The 15,554-nt window shown below is 33.6% G+C and overlaps 2 protein-coding genes across 2 annotated transcripts in view; both read right to left on the bottom strand.

Annotated features, from left to right (window-relative positions):
- Nucleotides 1-9,077, bottom strand: part of LOC113058661 (sister chromatid cohesion protein PDS5 homolog B-like) — a 32,879-nt gene extending 23,802 nt beyond the window's left edge. Inside the window, exons 1-6 of the mRNA XM_026226777.1 lie at nucleotides 8,925-9,077; nucleotides 6,797-6,923; nucleotides 5,650-5,853; nucleotides 5,157-5,243; nucleotides 4,968-5,065; nucleotides 185-311 (exon numbers count right to left, since the gene is read on the bottom strand). Coding sequence (XP_026082562.1) covers nucleotides 185-311; nucleotides 4,968-5,065; nucleotides 5,157-5,243; nucleotides 5,650-5,853; nucleotides 6,797-6,904 — 624 coding nt within the window. The 5' untranslated portion in view covers nucleotides 6,905-6,923; nucleotides 8,925-9,077. The remainder of the gene's footprint in view (nucleotides 1-184; nucleotides 312-4,967; nucleotides 5,066-5,156; nucleotides 5,244-5,649; nucleotides 5,854-6,796; nucleotides 6,924-8,924) is intronic.
- A 796-nt stretch (nucleotides 9,078-9,873) lies between these two features.
- On the bottom strand, nucleotides 9,874-13,948 carry LOC113058662 (NEDD4-binding protein 2-like 2). Its single transcript, XM_026226778.1, has 6 exons — nucleotides 13,834-13,948; nucleotides 12,548-13,539; nucleotides 12,207-12,331; nucleotides 11,334-11,422; nucleotides 11,015-11,091; nucleotides 9,874-10,701 (listed from the first exon to the last, which is right to left on the bottom strand). Exons 2-6 carry the CDS (start codon nucleotides 13,537-13,539, stop codon nucleotides 10,578-10,580), a joined length of 1,407 nt encoding a protein of 468 aa, XP_026082563.1. The 5' UTR covers nucleotides 13,834-13,948; the 3' UTR covers nucleotides 9,874-10,577.
- Nucleotides 13,949-15,554: the final 1,606 nt, after the last annotated feature.

Raw genomic sequence — 15,554 nt, forward strand, 5'->3', positions numbered from 1 at the left:
TAATATACCTCTGGCTCTATATAGCGGTTGAAGAAACTGCTCTCTAAATAAAGTGTGTGTGTGTGTGTGTGTATATGTTTTATTTTTAATTTTTAATTTACATTTATTAATATTTTCCTTGGATGACCTGGATTGTTTTGTGTGTGTGTGTGTGTGAAAATTGAAGTGTATTAGTTCTCTTTACCTTGTGTGCTGGGACCAGGTTAACCAGAACAGTATCCAGGAGTTCCTGTGAGACAGAGTCGCCCTCACATACTATTGAGCTCATGAGATCCACCATATGCATGTGGACTTTCTGGTTGTGTCCATTGCTAACAACAACAAAAAAAAGTCATGATAAACACAGGAACATCAGGCAGTTAAAGTGAAGGAGTGGAAGATGGGAATCAAACGTAATGAGGCAGAGAAAACAGAAATACTTTATGTTTTTCAGTTTACACATGAGAGCTAAGCGCTGCAGTGTCCCACTCATAAAGGACATTTCCAACTGAGTGAACATCACTGGCTGAGATGGATCACCCCCATGTGCAGTCTTTATAGCGCACATGCAATAAAGGGTTTCCACCTGGGATTCGCAGATATCATTGTCATCTGACCGAATGCAGGGAACTAATATCAGCGAGCAGGAGGCTGACAAATCATTAGGACATAACAAATAGGCTGCAGCTTCACATTTACATCTCTAACAGAAAACAGTACCCCAAGGAGATGCTATACTGTATTATGACAGTCGCTACTGCAAGAATCACTGATGAGCTCTCCAACCAAATGGCAGCACTATTATGAGACTACAAAAAGAACTAGATGATATCATACAACAATATTATTTGGTGATATAAACTTCATTTGAATCATCACTCAAAAATTACCCGTCTAAAATAGATTAAAAAGTTTTACTTTTATCTTGATAAATATTGATGATCATATGACTACATATTTTCGTTTTTTTTGCGGTGGCATACAGGAGTCGTACAGTAAGCACGCATGAGTCCGTTATGATGCGTGCATGAGTGCTCTTGACGCACTGATCGCACATTGTAAATTTCTGTTTAGATGCCCTAGTTTAGATATAATAAACTAAATTGGCTACATCAAACTCTTGAATTTATAGACATGACCAAAAGACCAACTTCATTACTTGGAAAAGTGAAAATATAAAGAAAAGTGTGTGTGTGTCTCTCTCTCTCTCTTTGTTTATATATATATATATATATATATATATATATATATATATATATATATATATATTAGTGCTGCAACGACGCGTCGACGTCACACTGTTTATTTACATCTCGCGTAACGGCATACTGGTGCGGACGCGCCTGGAAAAAAGGAGCGTGTCGCATCGCGTGCACGTCGCGACCGCGCCGCTTCCATTATGAGCGCGCTTATCACGCGCCTACATTGGAAATAACTAACTTGAGCGCGCAAAAGACGTGATATGTCAACGGCCCCTTCAAAGACAGCGCGCCACGAGACAACAGTCACAAACCACCGAGCTTCCCCGAATCAGCTCCAGATCTCTGGAAACCATGCTAAACCATAGCAGAACCCGGACTACATTTTATGGTTTGTGATGCTAAAGAACATTTCATGACGTCTCAGACAACTATAAATTTATGGCTACTGTGATTTAATTATAAACGCTATCATAAGCTCATATTTACCATAGTAAAAAAAATTTTTTTGTCATCATTATTTTATACTGTAAAAACTTCAACCACATAGGTTGAAAATGAATAAAGGTTGAAATATTATATTAGAAGTTGTATTTATATATTTTTTTGTAAAGTTATCCAAAGGATTCATTAGCTAATAAAAAAAAAGAACATTAGATTAATTATTTATTGTAATAAAAATAATCGTTAGATTAGTCGACAGAAAAATAATCGTTAGTTGCAGCTCTAATATATATATATATATATATATATATATATATATATATATATATATATATATATATATATATATATATATATATATATATATAAATATAAGAGATCGACCGATATGGGTTTTTCTATAGCCGATGCTTGGAGGTCAGGGTCAGCCGATGGCCGATATGTGCTGCCGATTTTTAGGGCCGATATCTTGGAGTTTTCCTCTTGATTTGCATGTTAAAATGTCACACTAATAATATGTGGATGCACAACCTTTCTAAACTTATCATCATTTATTGAGCACTGACTTGAACCATCTCTCGAATCTTAATTTAGTGCACTGCATGGTATTAAAATAAAAAAATGTATCCAAAGTTAACCAAACAAATCAATAAACTGACCAAGTATTAAATATATAAAACAGGTAATATATAAAACAGGTAATATATAGTCAATCATTTACATAAAAGTTTTAGAGCATTTACATTTATCAAGTAGAATTTTTAAAGTTTGTTGGAACATAAATGTAAACTTAAATATACATTTAAATAAATACAATTTTAGAAATAAAAATCAATTAAACTGAAAAATATAAAAAAATAAATATATAAAAAATAAATAACAGTAGTGCTGCAAACACACTAGCAACTAGCAACATTTTTGTTTGGTATAAATGACACAGAACATCTAAAGTTCATTCTAATTTCAAACTTACATCGCAGTCTGTTCATTATTAAAATAAAGTCCAGTCAACCAAACATTTAAAAGGTTACACTGGTCAGTTTAAATACACCATATACCGGTCCTCTCTGGTGTTATGCCAAGGACGTTTTTGCTCATGTGAAGAGGATGATTTGTTCCGTCTAGTTTACACACACACACATATACATATATATATATATATATATATATATATATATATATATATATATATATATATATATATATATATATATTAATTATAGTTTAACATTCAGATACATTGCGAATATGGAAACATTTGGATATGTGCAGAATGAGACGTGAGCAATAACCTCCAAATACGTCTCGTCAAACCCGCGCTCGCTCGTCCTCGTGTGGATCGGATCATTTTTCGGATCAGCGAAAAAAAAAGAAAAAAAAAGGCCAAGACATATAAACATACGTTTTGTCTTTTTTTATTAACATTAAATTATTGAATTAAAATATATGAAATCAACTTAGTGCACATGGCATAATATCTTCTTTTTAGCATAATACCCCGACTTCTCATCTCTCAGTCTGCTGTGATGAAGTGAGCAGTTATCGTCACATAGCTCTCAATCCCCTGAGCGCAACAGGGGATGCTCGGGATAGTTCATCCACAACTTTTTTCTTCTCCTGTTCATAAAGATCTGGCACAATCTTTTCACTCTGACCTCTTTCCTTCATCATTATATCTGATAGGGAAGCCAAAATGCGCGGGGCGTTCAAGCTCCTCCGCTCCGCATTACCACTGAGTGTGGACTGAACATGCGCAACTTTTTTTTCCCAAGTGGCTTTTGCACATAATAATAATAATAATACCGCTGCAGACGCATTTTGCAGAATTAAGGTTATCACTTGATTGTTAATTTAAACGACGATCGATCATGGAAATTAATAAATGTTGACATCCCTAAATACAAATGAGTTGGATGGAAAACTGGTTTTTGTCTGCATCAAACCATGCTTCCGAACAAATGTTATTCACCGTTCTGGGCATCTCCAGGACAGCTGTCTCTCCGAGCGCGGTGCTGTCTGTGAGCGGGGCGGAGTAACGGAGCCCTCAATCACGCTGCAGTGTTTGTGAGAGCTGCCAACTTCTCCACTCCATTTACAGAGTGAAATTCTCTGACTACCTTTATCTCACAGGTCTGTTGTTGAATCTTCCAAAAGTTTTGGCTTGGGGTGCTTCACATGCAGTGGCAGCAGCAGCACTTTCCACAGCGCCAATAACATGGGGCTGCCTGCCGACGTGCCTGACTTTAAATCGGTGCTACTAGGCCGATATCCTAAAAAATTACAAATATCGGCCCGATATATCGGCCGAGCGATATATCGGTCGACCTCTAATATATATATATATATATATATATATATATATATATATATATATATATATATATATATATATATATATATATATATATATAAAAAAGCATCAGCGATTAAAATTACATGATGTGGTGATTAATTAATCGAATTTAATTAAAGCATCAGGCATTACAAAAAGTAGGTTCAGCAATAAATATTTTGTTTGAGAAAATGTATTACATATAGCCTACTCTTTTGGACCATGTGAGTAAATGACAGAATTGTCATTTTTGGTTGGGTGAACTACAACTTTAATCATTTATTTTCTTATTTTCATAGTACTAATAATAAAATTATTTATTTAATGAAATAATACTCTACATAGTAAACTAAAACTGCCAGTAGGTGGTGGTAAATGTCTTAATGACTTAGTCATCGAGTGATTTATTCATTAGTTTGATTCGTTCAAATGGCTGATTCATTCAGGAGTGAAGTAAATTGTTCTTAATGAATGGTTCATTGAAAGATTAGGCTTGATGGACTTGAAGTGGATCATCACCATCAGGCCGATCGGTGTGTGACATCAGAGAACCGCAAGAGCTTATAGAGCAGACGACTCCTTGTGCTTTTGAATCGCTTTCGCGGTGCTTTGATGTCATACACCGCCACTTCAAAGCCAACGCATAGGCCAATGGTTCAACGCGCCAAATGGTTCACCAAATTCATTCAAAACGTGGATAAAGAAATGAAACGTCGCTGTGGGTTACTCGGAGATGGACAGTTCTGCTTTGTCTTTATCTTCTGGTTGGCAAAATTGAGCAAAACAGACAACATTGTGTCTAAAATAACACAATATTAACTTCTTAATGAACTGTTGTATAAGCTGAGTATCACATTTGCACTAGTGTGATATTGAACTTATTGTACTATCTATCCATCTATATAATATAGATGGATAGATAGATGTGTGTGTGTGAGTTAAAATATAAAAAGTTATGTTTTGTTTTGTCTGTATTGAACTCTTGAATGGACAGACATAAACAACAGACTCACTTTATCACTTGGAACAGCGTTCTGTAGAGCTGAGTAAAGATCTCGTTGCTGTCCTCCAATTCAAAGCAGATGTTGTAGGACTTCACCCAAGCGATGTTCTAGAGAGCCAGAAAGGAAAAAGACAAGGTCAGCTGCTGGTTCAAAAACCATTGTTAGACCTTGCTTTTCTATTTTAGTTGAGTGCCATACCTCCAGTAGATAAAAATATCGATTAAACTGGGCACTCTTGGTGTCTTCCAGCCCTTTCAGCTGCCGAGTTATGAACATAAAAATATCCTGAGTAGAAAAGAAGAGCAGAGTTTTTAAATATTTTTAGCACCTGTAAAGGCAATGCATGAGAGACCACAGTGCTATTTTAGTACTTTCTGCTGAACAACACGATCGGTTGCTGTCTTTTGTTCAAGGTGAAGAAATACTGAGACACAAATATCACCTTCAAAATTTGAGCGCATCAATTTTAATACATACTAATATAATTAAACTTTTTTCCAAAAAACAAAACCCAATTGTACTTAATGGAGTCATAACAGCTTCAAAAGTATTAGACTGGTCATGTGATCTCAACATGGTAGTCATCATGGTGGGAATTTAAAATGTTATTAAAGATATAAACATTTATAGTTCTTCACTGACATATGGAACTAACACTGCAGTAAAATCAATAGACGTTGAGTTTTCCAACCTTAAGTTTATCGGGTGATGTGTATGGTGCTTCAGGGGCATAGATGCGAAATATATCTGCAAGACAGCAGGCCACAAGTAGTCTGACGTCTTTGTCTGGGTGTTTGAGGAAAAAATCTGAGGCGAGATGCAAGGCCAAGTTCAGATAGAGTTCTTTCTCCTCCTCTGAGTCCTGGTCCATGTCCATGAAGGTTTTCACCACCATCTGATTTTGAAAAGCACAATAAAGTCGTATGTCAACCTTGCATCCAACTGACATGTAGAGTGTGATGCAAGACACTCTAATGGGAAACACACTTTCACTTGGCATTCTTACTTAAAAATAGACATAAGTGACAAAGCCACAGAGAGAGGAAACAGATTCTACAAGCTGTAAAAACAGCTTGAAATACGAGCAGAAAAACTATAATTTCATTCTGTGTAATAAAATCTCAGCTAAGGTTTAAAGAATAAATCACTAAACACTATAATATTTGCGCAAAATACTGCTAAGATAACCAAGGAGAAAAATTCCTGACAAAATAAAGATCAATCAACACAAATAAAACCAAATTAATTATTATTTTTGTTTATTGACAGTTTTTGTATTGTTCAATAAAACCGAAACTATAAAATAATTGGTTTTGTTAACAAATAAAATAAGATATAAATATTAGACTATAAAATGCACAACATTTTAGTCAATTTCAAAAATTACAAAAATGTAAAGATAAATATAAATACTTTAAAAATATAAAATTACTAAAATGTTGCGAAACAAATTAAATAATTTCTGTTTAACACAGAAATAAAAGCTAAATTTGAATTTATTTAATTATTTTTTTTAAAGTTCCATTATTTTGAGAAACTTGCTAAAAAAATAAGATTACTAAAACTTAACTGAATTTAAGCTTTATAATAAAATAAGAAAAAACTAAAATGAAAACAGAAAAAAATAAAATATTTCAATTGTACATAAATATTAAATAACACTGATTACTCATTAATGGCATCAGAAAACTTGTAGGCTATATCTGTCCAAAGAGGTGTATGGACAAGCTTCAGTACTCATTATTCACTGTAATTACATAACAAACAAGAAAAAAAAACATTCACCACTAATAACAAACTGTTTCAACTTGGGTGATTGACAAATTTTTTCTTCTCACCTTCAGTCTCCGAACCATCTCCTCCTTGGAGATCTTATCGGAGATCTCCTTCACCCCCGGCGGGTAAGTGATTTTGCCATCCGTGGCTCGATTCTTGGAGTGAGCCATGCTCTCCAATCAACGCTCGCTGCAAACGGGTCCAAAAAAAAAAACAAAAAAAAAAAACCACATGACTGTGTCAGCGCACAATGCTTACAAATGAACAAGAAATTTCTATCAATTACTCTTTCGGAAAAGAATGTGACGATAAAGAAATTTTCCAATGGACCCTTGATATGGATTTGACTGTGGCTATACCCCCCCACCCCCTTCTTCAAAAACTGCAGGATGCTGGCCAAAACATCACTTCCTCTGGACGGTTAAATACTGACGGTGACAAAAAAACCCATTTTAGAAAGAGCAGTCTTTTTGCCACAGACAAATTTCAATTCAAAAGCTATACTTTCAATTTCGTTCATGTGCACAGAGGTTTTATTGTTTAGTAATCTAAAACAACTCCCACAAGTGAATTACAATAACAAGCCCAATCAAAACAGACATGACAAAAATGCTAATTAAAACGAATGCATAATAAGTAATAATCAGCTGTAATTCATAGTTTTAATCAGCAAAATTAATCCTACAGCCATAAAAATTAATTAAGAAAGACCTCAACTTCATCAACAGGAAATTAGAGCAGGAAGTATTGAAGGATTTGTATTTTTTTTGCTTTGATTGGACAAAATCAATATTTGATGAGTTATCATATTTCTACATAATTTTCAACGTGAAATATACATTTATATACATTTTAATGAGAAATACACTATACGCATGGATCATTTACAATAAGATCTATAATATTAATTTAAAAATTAGGTCAATTTTTATTTCATGCAGCTTTAAAAAATATCCCTTCACAATTTTTTTTAATATATATAATCTGAAAATAACAGGTAGAAATAGATATTTACAAAAGTAGTTTTTTTTTTAAATAATTAGTATTATGTATTAGTATTTTTTTATGTTAATAGTCATGTTTCGTGTAGACTACATTGTACACGCAAAATGATTATTAACAATAAAATAAAAATATTACTAATACATTATTTTAAAAAACTACATTGATTTGGATTTTACGTGGTCTTTAAATACGCAGTAGATTAAGAAATTATTCAAAACGCAAATAAATGCATTATTGATGCTTCGTATTACCTTTAAGAGCAATCCATGAAAGTTATTAAGCAAGGAATTAATAATGCAAGATAAGGTGAAAATAAGCAGGTTCAACACAGTGCAAGTGTTTCACAATCGCCAAACACATACCGTATTTTACAACACCTCTATGTATGCGATTAGTAAACAATGCATCGTCTTTCCAGCTATTTACAGACACCATTACATCCTCACAACGATTTTGCACGGGGGAAAAAATACTCACACCCTGACAGCAGGTTGACTTTCTCAACTGATGTCTTTGTGCAGCTCAACCAGTACAAAATACAACCTTGATCACAGACCAGCTGTCATTTCATTCCCTTTACAGTGGTTTATCCCATAGAAACCGGGATAACACCCCTAAGGGGGTGTTTACAAGCTAAAATGCATTGCACACCACTAACAGCTCCTGTTACTATCTAGAGCCAATGCACAACAGCACGTCCCATCTCAACATGCAATGGACTAAATTATACCACAAGAAAAAAATGAATGCAAACTACAAAGGTAGAATCTGAAATACGTTTTTAATCGTATTTTAAAAAGTGGCCGAAGCGGTTTACGAGCAGCTAAGCTAAGCTAACAGAGCTAAACACAAACACTCATATGCATGTAACGTTACACACACGAGGCACCAGGAAAGTGCACGGCCCTCTTTAGCAATGGAAACGGCCACGAAAACAAACGTTACACGTAAACTAACAACAACTGTCATTGCAATCTGCGTTCTGAGGAGACAAATTGAGGAGAAAGAGAGTGAGAGTACAAGATCATCGCATGGGTTAACAGAAGAATAGAAAACCAACCACCGAAAAAGGAAAAAAGCGCCTACTAACAAGCCACGAAATTCTAATTCCCGTTAACGGACTCCACTCGGCGCGGGAAGATTCCATATACGTGCGGTTTAAATTCAAACAGACGTTTAACTTGCCTTATTGGGGAAAAAGTGCGCGCTCCACTCGCTTCTCCCACCGCTGTGATCCTCCAGTCGGCTTCAAAATGGCGCCAATTTGTCCCTATCTACACCAGTCAGTGCAGCTCCGCTCAATACAGACCCTTCACTAACCTTCTCCGATCGAGTTTATTTATTTAAGGGCATGACTGTATTTCTTGTGGCTATATCAGTGGTTTGGGTTTGGAAAAAGAAATAAACTGCTATAATAATGATGTAAATGGCTAGTGTACAAACGAGCGTTTCTATTCGGTTGCTAGCGGGTTGGATTGTGGTGCAACAGTGACTCCTATAGGCCATGAGGAGCATGACAGAGGGTCTCCGCCTTTGTATGGTTTCAATTGATAAAGGCACTGCACCAGTGTCGTTAAAATAAATAAATAAAAATAAAAATATTAGATGAACAATTCTTACTTTGAAGACTTCAGAAATGTTAACTTAAATAAGTTGAATTAAAGCAACTAAAACTAAACTAAAATTAATTAAAGCTATATAGAAATATAAAAAATAACAAAAAGCACATAAAAAGAATACTAAAATTTTAATTAAACTGGAAAATATAAAAACAAATCTAAATAATAATAAATTATCCATATAATACTGCACTGGGGGACATTTTTAAATAAAAAATAATAATAAAACCTAGTTTTTAAAAGTCAAGGATTCGCCATTAAAAGAACATGATAAAGTAATTTTGCTTTTAATAATGTGCTTTTGTCATTTCATATAATTGTCTATTAAGCTTTGATTTATCTTTCTTTCAGCCATTTAAATTTACAGGTTTATTTATTTTTATTTTTTTTTTGCTACTGACAAGGCAGCATTTATAATTGTAATGTTTTTTTTTTTCCATTTATTATTTTATTTCAGTTAATGAAAAATTGAAATGTGCTTAAAAAAAGAAACCTTTTATCAACCCACAGTGAAAAACACCCAATTGTAGAAATTTATTATTTCCATTTTATCAAAACAAATCAACATTTACAAAAAAAATAAAAATCAGCACTTCAGAAAACAGTGTCTTGTTTAGAACATGAGCCATCAACAATGTACCGCACCAGCATACGCATAAAATATAAACCCTGAGATTAGATCAGTGTCTAGACTGAGCTGCTGGTCTTTTGAAAAAATGGAAAATAAGAATCATGCTCTAAAAATGCTCCTAATTCAGCATGTCACTACAGATACATATTTGGTCTATCACTATAGATACATTTGGTCTTCCATCTGGAAGCTCAGCATTAATTTTATGTGTCAGACTGTCTAAATTTCAAAGGATTTATCAGACAGACTATAATGGTCTTATCCTGCCAATATTTCACAGGTATCAATGTGGTCATTTACAATGGACAAAACCAGCAAAGAACACTTTCATATGTGCACTAAGCAAAATGACAAAAAATACAAAAGAAAGTGATACCACTTAAACAGACATTCTCTTTCTTTTTTTAAATGTTTTGACCAATGGTCATTAAAACATTAAAATCACCAAACAGTCATTAAAAACACCTTTAGCTGCATCAGTATGTATGAAAATAACTTAAAATAAACCATATTATATACCTACTATCATTAAGAATGATAACATGGCAATATTTCTAATTTAAGAACAGCTAAAAATCACTGGTTCTGTTAATTGCCTTTCTTTTTATGGCGAGGCACTACAGAATTCATCACAATGTCAACATTCACTGGCCGCTCGAAACCATCCAGCATCTTTGCTATTGTTTCTCGAGGGACTCCGTGCTTGTTCCTCCTGTTGATTAAATGAATAGACAGGAAATTACCAGGACAGCCGAGCTCTATTAGAAGGCTATACCAAGCTAGTTGAAAATAAAACTAATTAATGAAAGTAACAATGGCTCTTAATCTAACCTGGTCTTATTCATAGGGATATGAAAGATACTTACTGATCCTAGACTATAAAACGTTTTATCCACTTACTCACAACTGAAATCTGTACCTCTGTACCGTAAGCCAAAATACGATCCAAAGTCAATAGTGTTTCTCATACAGTGATTAATAAAAGTCACATTGTTCCTGAGAACCAAAACTATTAACAGACTTACTTTTCTAACTGGGCAGGATCATATTTCCAGCGGGTATCTGGCTCAACAAAGTCCACTCTGTATCCATTGTCTAAAGCCTGTGTGAAATAAAGTAAATTAATAAAAATGTGTTACTAATTAGTAAGCAGATATAGTTCATTTAGCAAATAGCTGGAGAAATCCTTGCATTGAAATACAAATCGCTGAATGCAAACATATGGAAATGTTGTAAAGCACTGCTAATAAAACTTTCAGCCAGTGTTCAGAGCAGATTTAAAGCTTAACTTGCATTTCACAAAAATATTCCAATCCCTGGCATTATTTAAAGATGCCAACTCACCATTTGAACATAAGGCTTCATTTCCCAGGCTTTAACATTAGTGTTGTCGATGATAACAGGTGATCGGCCCTCCAACATCACCTGTTCAGCTTAGAAATGACAAAGCCATAAAGAATTGGTTAAAAAAGTCCTGGTCATATTTTACCTCAAAAGCAACATATATATATATATATATATATATATATATATATATATATATATATATATATATATATATATATATATATATATATATAAATAAAGAAAGATTTATGATTCTTTAGATTGTTTTGCTGTAAAAAATTGTTTTCCTGAAAATTAAGCAAATTAATATATGCCATTTCTATTTAATGTAATGCATTTAAATCCTATTATTACCATTCAAATTGAATTATATGTATTTATACAGAACTGATGTTTGATAAATAAATTAACTTATTTAATGTAATTTTTCCCCCTTTTTTAACTTTAATAGTGAAAACTGTAGTAGTGAAAATGAATGCATTGAAGCATTACGAATCAAGTGAATCAACACTGAAAATAATTATAAAAAGAATTCTCATTTACTAAATATAATCCATTAAAACATATATAAGATTGATTTTTGGGCTGAAATATGACCTGGACTGGAGTCTCCCAACTAATGTTAAATTATGTATTTGATAAATACATATTTAATAAATACATAAAATAAAATGTATTTATTAAAAAAAATATATATATATATATATATATATATATATTACTTATAGCCTAGACATGTTAAAATCTCTCACACACACACACATATATATATATACATACATATACACACACACACATGCATACTATATTTGTATATAAATTAATAATTTAACATTCCAGTGTCCCAGATGTAACTTAGCCTGTCCTCACCTCTCTTCTGATTCCAGTCATGTGCATCCCCAAGCAGAGCAGAATCATACACATATATGTTGTCTTGGAAAAAGAAGTCATCTGTGCTCAGTATTACTCCGCTGGGACCAGTGGACAGGAGCTCTCTGAGAGACATACAGTGCAATATCAGACATCTATTTCTCTGCTTACATAAACTAATCAAAACATGCCATTAGGACAATGTTAGCACAACTTTCAACCAATCAGTAAAAGCATTGCTTATAATGCTTATGTCTTCAATATTTAATCAAACATTTGAGCACTAATGTGGTGCATAAACATCAATAAGGTCTTTTCACTATATTTTGAGGTTTGCTCACCTGGCCAAAGTGGATTTTCCAGATCCTGGGACTCCTCTCAACAGTATGAGCACTAAAGCAATATTATTATAATACTGATATTGGTCCTTTTCATGATAATGCTGCTCTGTTTCATATTCCCCAGAGAATCCAGGATGCTCGTGTGACTGGAAACCGCTGTTTTGTTCATGCCATCTGTTTGAAGGTAATGGTGGTCCTTCCCATGGGCCCCAGATGTTGTTGTTGGCATGGAGACTGTGGAAGATGCTCTCCTGAGGTCTCATGTTTGGAGGATAAATGATAGCCCCTCCAGAGGTTGGGGGAGGGAAGAACTGCACCCTTGGGTCCAGAGGAACCCATGGTGGAGGAGGATACCACGGCTGTGGATATCCTCTTCTACCAAAGTCATCCGATTCACATTGTACGTGAGGTCTCCATCTCTTCTGATCTTGTTGGTTGCGCTCATGTGGATCTGGGTAAGGTCTATAGGCTCTGCCGTGATCAGTTACGACAACAGGAATGACTGTATTGTTAGGATGGCCGCTTTTGGGCTTGTTGGAGGGATGGAGATCATGCCGGTCAACCTTATCGACTTCCTCAAGCTCTTTGTAAAATTCGCAAAGCTCCTGCTCAATGAATGGCTCAGGACGACACACAGGCCCAATAAATGAAGTACTAGTGATACCCAACTCTCCAGTGACACGTCCTCTCTCTGTTTGCCTTGTGTTCTCAGTGTTGGTAACTTCTGTCACATTAGTGTCCGGCTGTATTTGTGATGAAGGATCCAGTTGTCCACCATCTGGATTCACATCCTTTTGAGTATTGAAATGACTTCTATCAGGTAAAATAGCTAAGTCAGTTCTATTGTTTGTCTGGTTATTGGATGATTTAGCCACTGGTGTTACTTTGACACCATCTGAAAGAGTTTTTGTTTGTGGTGTGGTTTCATTTCGTTCCTCTACATTTCCACCATCAGGTGGAGAAGTACACTCACTGGCATTGACATTTGGCATCTGTAAAGAAGAATAAAACCACACAGTGACCAAATAGCAAGATAGCATTATGTAAATTCGTTGATTAATTTTTGCACAAAGATTAATGGAATAACATTTGTCAGGCAACAGTTTATTACTCATTATAAGACTGTACTGACGTTTATAGCGGTCTGTTGACTACTACCATCATTTAGTTTACAAAATGCAATTTAAAATGACGGAAGCCACGAGGTTCAGGTTTCAATACCTTACGTTACATATTTTTCGCATTATATTTTATTAAATCTATCAAGTTACGGTAAAAAGCTTTACCTGACGAGTAAAAAAAACTTCTGAACACTATGTTCTGGTTAATCAAACGTTCATCATTGACATATCTGCTAATATGGTAATCTAACGTTAGCGAGAAACCAGTGGCCTAGACAAACATAACATCAGAGAAGGGAAGTATGAGAGTTCAAAATAAAAGTCTTCGTAAGAAATATGAAATAAAATAAAATAAAATAAAATAAAATAAAATAAAATAAATGAAATGAAATGGAATAAAATAAAATAAAATAAAATAAAATAAATGAAATGAAATGAAATGAAATGAAATGAAATGAAATGAAATAAAATAAAATAAAATACTTAATGTTTCTGAAAGAAGTATGTTATGGTTATCAAAACTGCATTTATTAAATCACAAATATATTAAAAACATTAATACCGTTTTTTTTACTTAATATTTAAATAACTTTTTTAAATATTCTTTTTTCCCCATCCCTGTTATGTAAAAGCTGACTTTTTAGCATCCGTTACCCCAGTCTTCACTATCAAATGATCTTTCAGAAACCTTTCTTGTATCCTGATTTGCTGCTCTAAAACAATGTTAAAAACAGTTCATATTTTTGTGGAAACCATTATATATATATATATATATATATATATATATATATATATATATATATATATATATATATATATATATATATATATATATATATATATATATATATATATATATTTCAGGATTCTTTGATGCATATAAAAATCAAAGGAACAGCATTTATTTGTAATAAATACTTTTGTTACATTATAAATGCCTTTACTATTGATCTAATCAATGGGGTTCTTGCTGGATGAAAGTATTGAACATGATATGAAATAATATAAATATAGTTTATGTTGTAATTTATGTTATTTTGCACGTTTCAGTGAATTGGTAGGATTCTGTCAACAAAAACAGTATACCATAATTACAAATTTCAAATAAACCAGAAGTGAAAACTCACAATGCTTAACAACAGAATTTGTAAGTTACCACTTACCTCTTCTGTGAACAAGCATGAAGTTTGAGTCCTAATTAAAACCATATTTTGTACTGAAGGGTGGTTTAACATACATATTAAATTAAATTAAATTAAAATACATATAAAATACACTTTGGGAATATCATGCATCAGGAATTGGACTCTTCAGATCCTCTTGTGGTAAACCAACACAAACTGCCTTTGAATAAGTGCATTTCTGTCCTTTTCAAGCTGTTTTGGGTTCATTTCCATGTATACTGTGGTAATGACAGATGACATATTATATTTTTATTCTTTTTTCCCATAACTTGTTTTATTTGTTACAAAGGAATGGCTTGTTTTATTATATTTTTAATGATTCAAACCAGTTTGCTAGCTGAAATATCCACCCTTTCACTAAATACTGAATATAGACTAGGAAATTTTAACTTCTCAAATTCATCTTCATTTTTGATGACCCTAAAAATACTGTGTTTTCCTGTAAAAGCCCCAACTTTGCTCTCTCTCACAACAGGAAAGGATTGCAGGCACATATGCAAACATATGTGGTAATATGTGGGTTTTAACTGAAATCCCCTGTAAACACTGCATGCAGCCAAACACCATGACTGGTGAGAGTAAATCAGAGCAGCTTTTGAGAATGTTTTCAGTCATCTCACTGCCAAAAGCGTTTAGTCTAGTCACAGATACCATCAACTGGGTCGGATGCTATGAAAAGAAGAGAATAAAACACAACACGTG

This window comes from Carassius auratus, chromosome 40, assembly GCF_003368295.1.
Source record: "Carassius auratus strain Wakin chromosome 40, ASM336829v1, whole genome shotgun sequence".
Lineage (NCBI taxonomy): Eukaryota > Metazoa > Chordata > Actinopteri > Cypriniformes > Cyprinidae > Carassius > Carassius auratus.

Coding starts and splice junctions, on each gene's coding strand:
- LOC113058662 (XM_026226778.1), bottom strand. CDS start 13,539: ATGCCAAATGTCAATGCCAGTGAGTGTACTTCTCCACCTGATGGTGGA. Junction 12,332..12,547: donor GGAAAATCCACTTTGGCCAG/GTGAGCAAACCT, acceptor TATGTCTCTCAG/AGAGCTCCTGTCCACTGGTC. Junction 10,702..11,014: donor GATCCTGCCCAGTTAGAAAA/GTAAGTCTGTTA, acceptor TTTAATCAACAG/GAGGAACAAGCACGGAGTCC.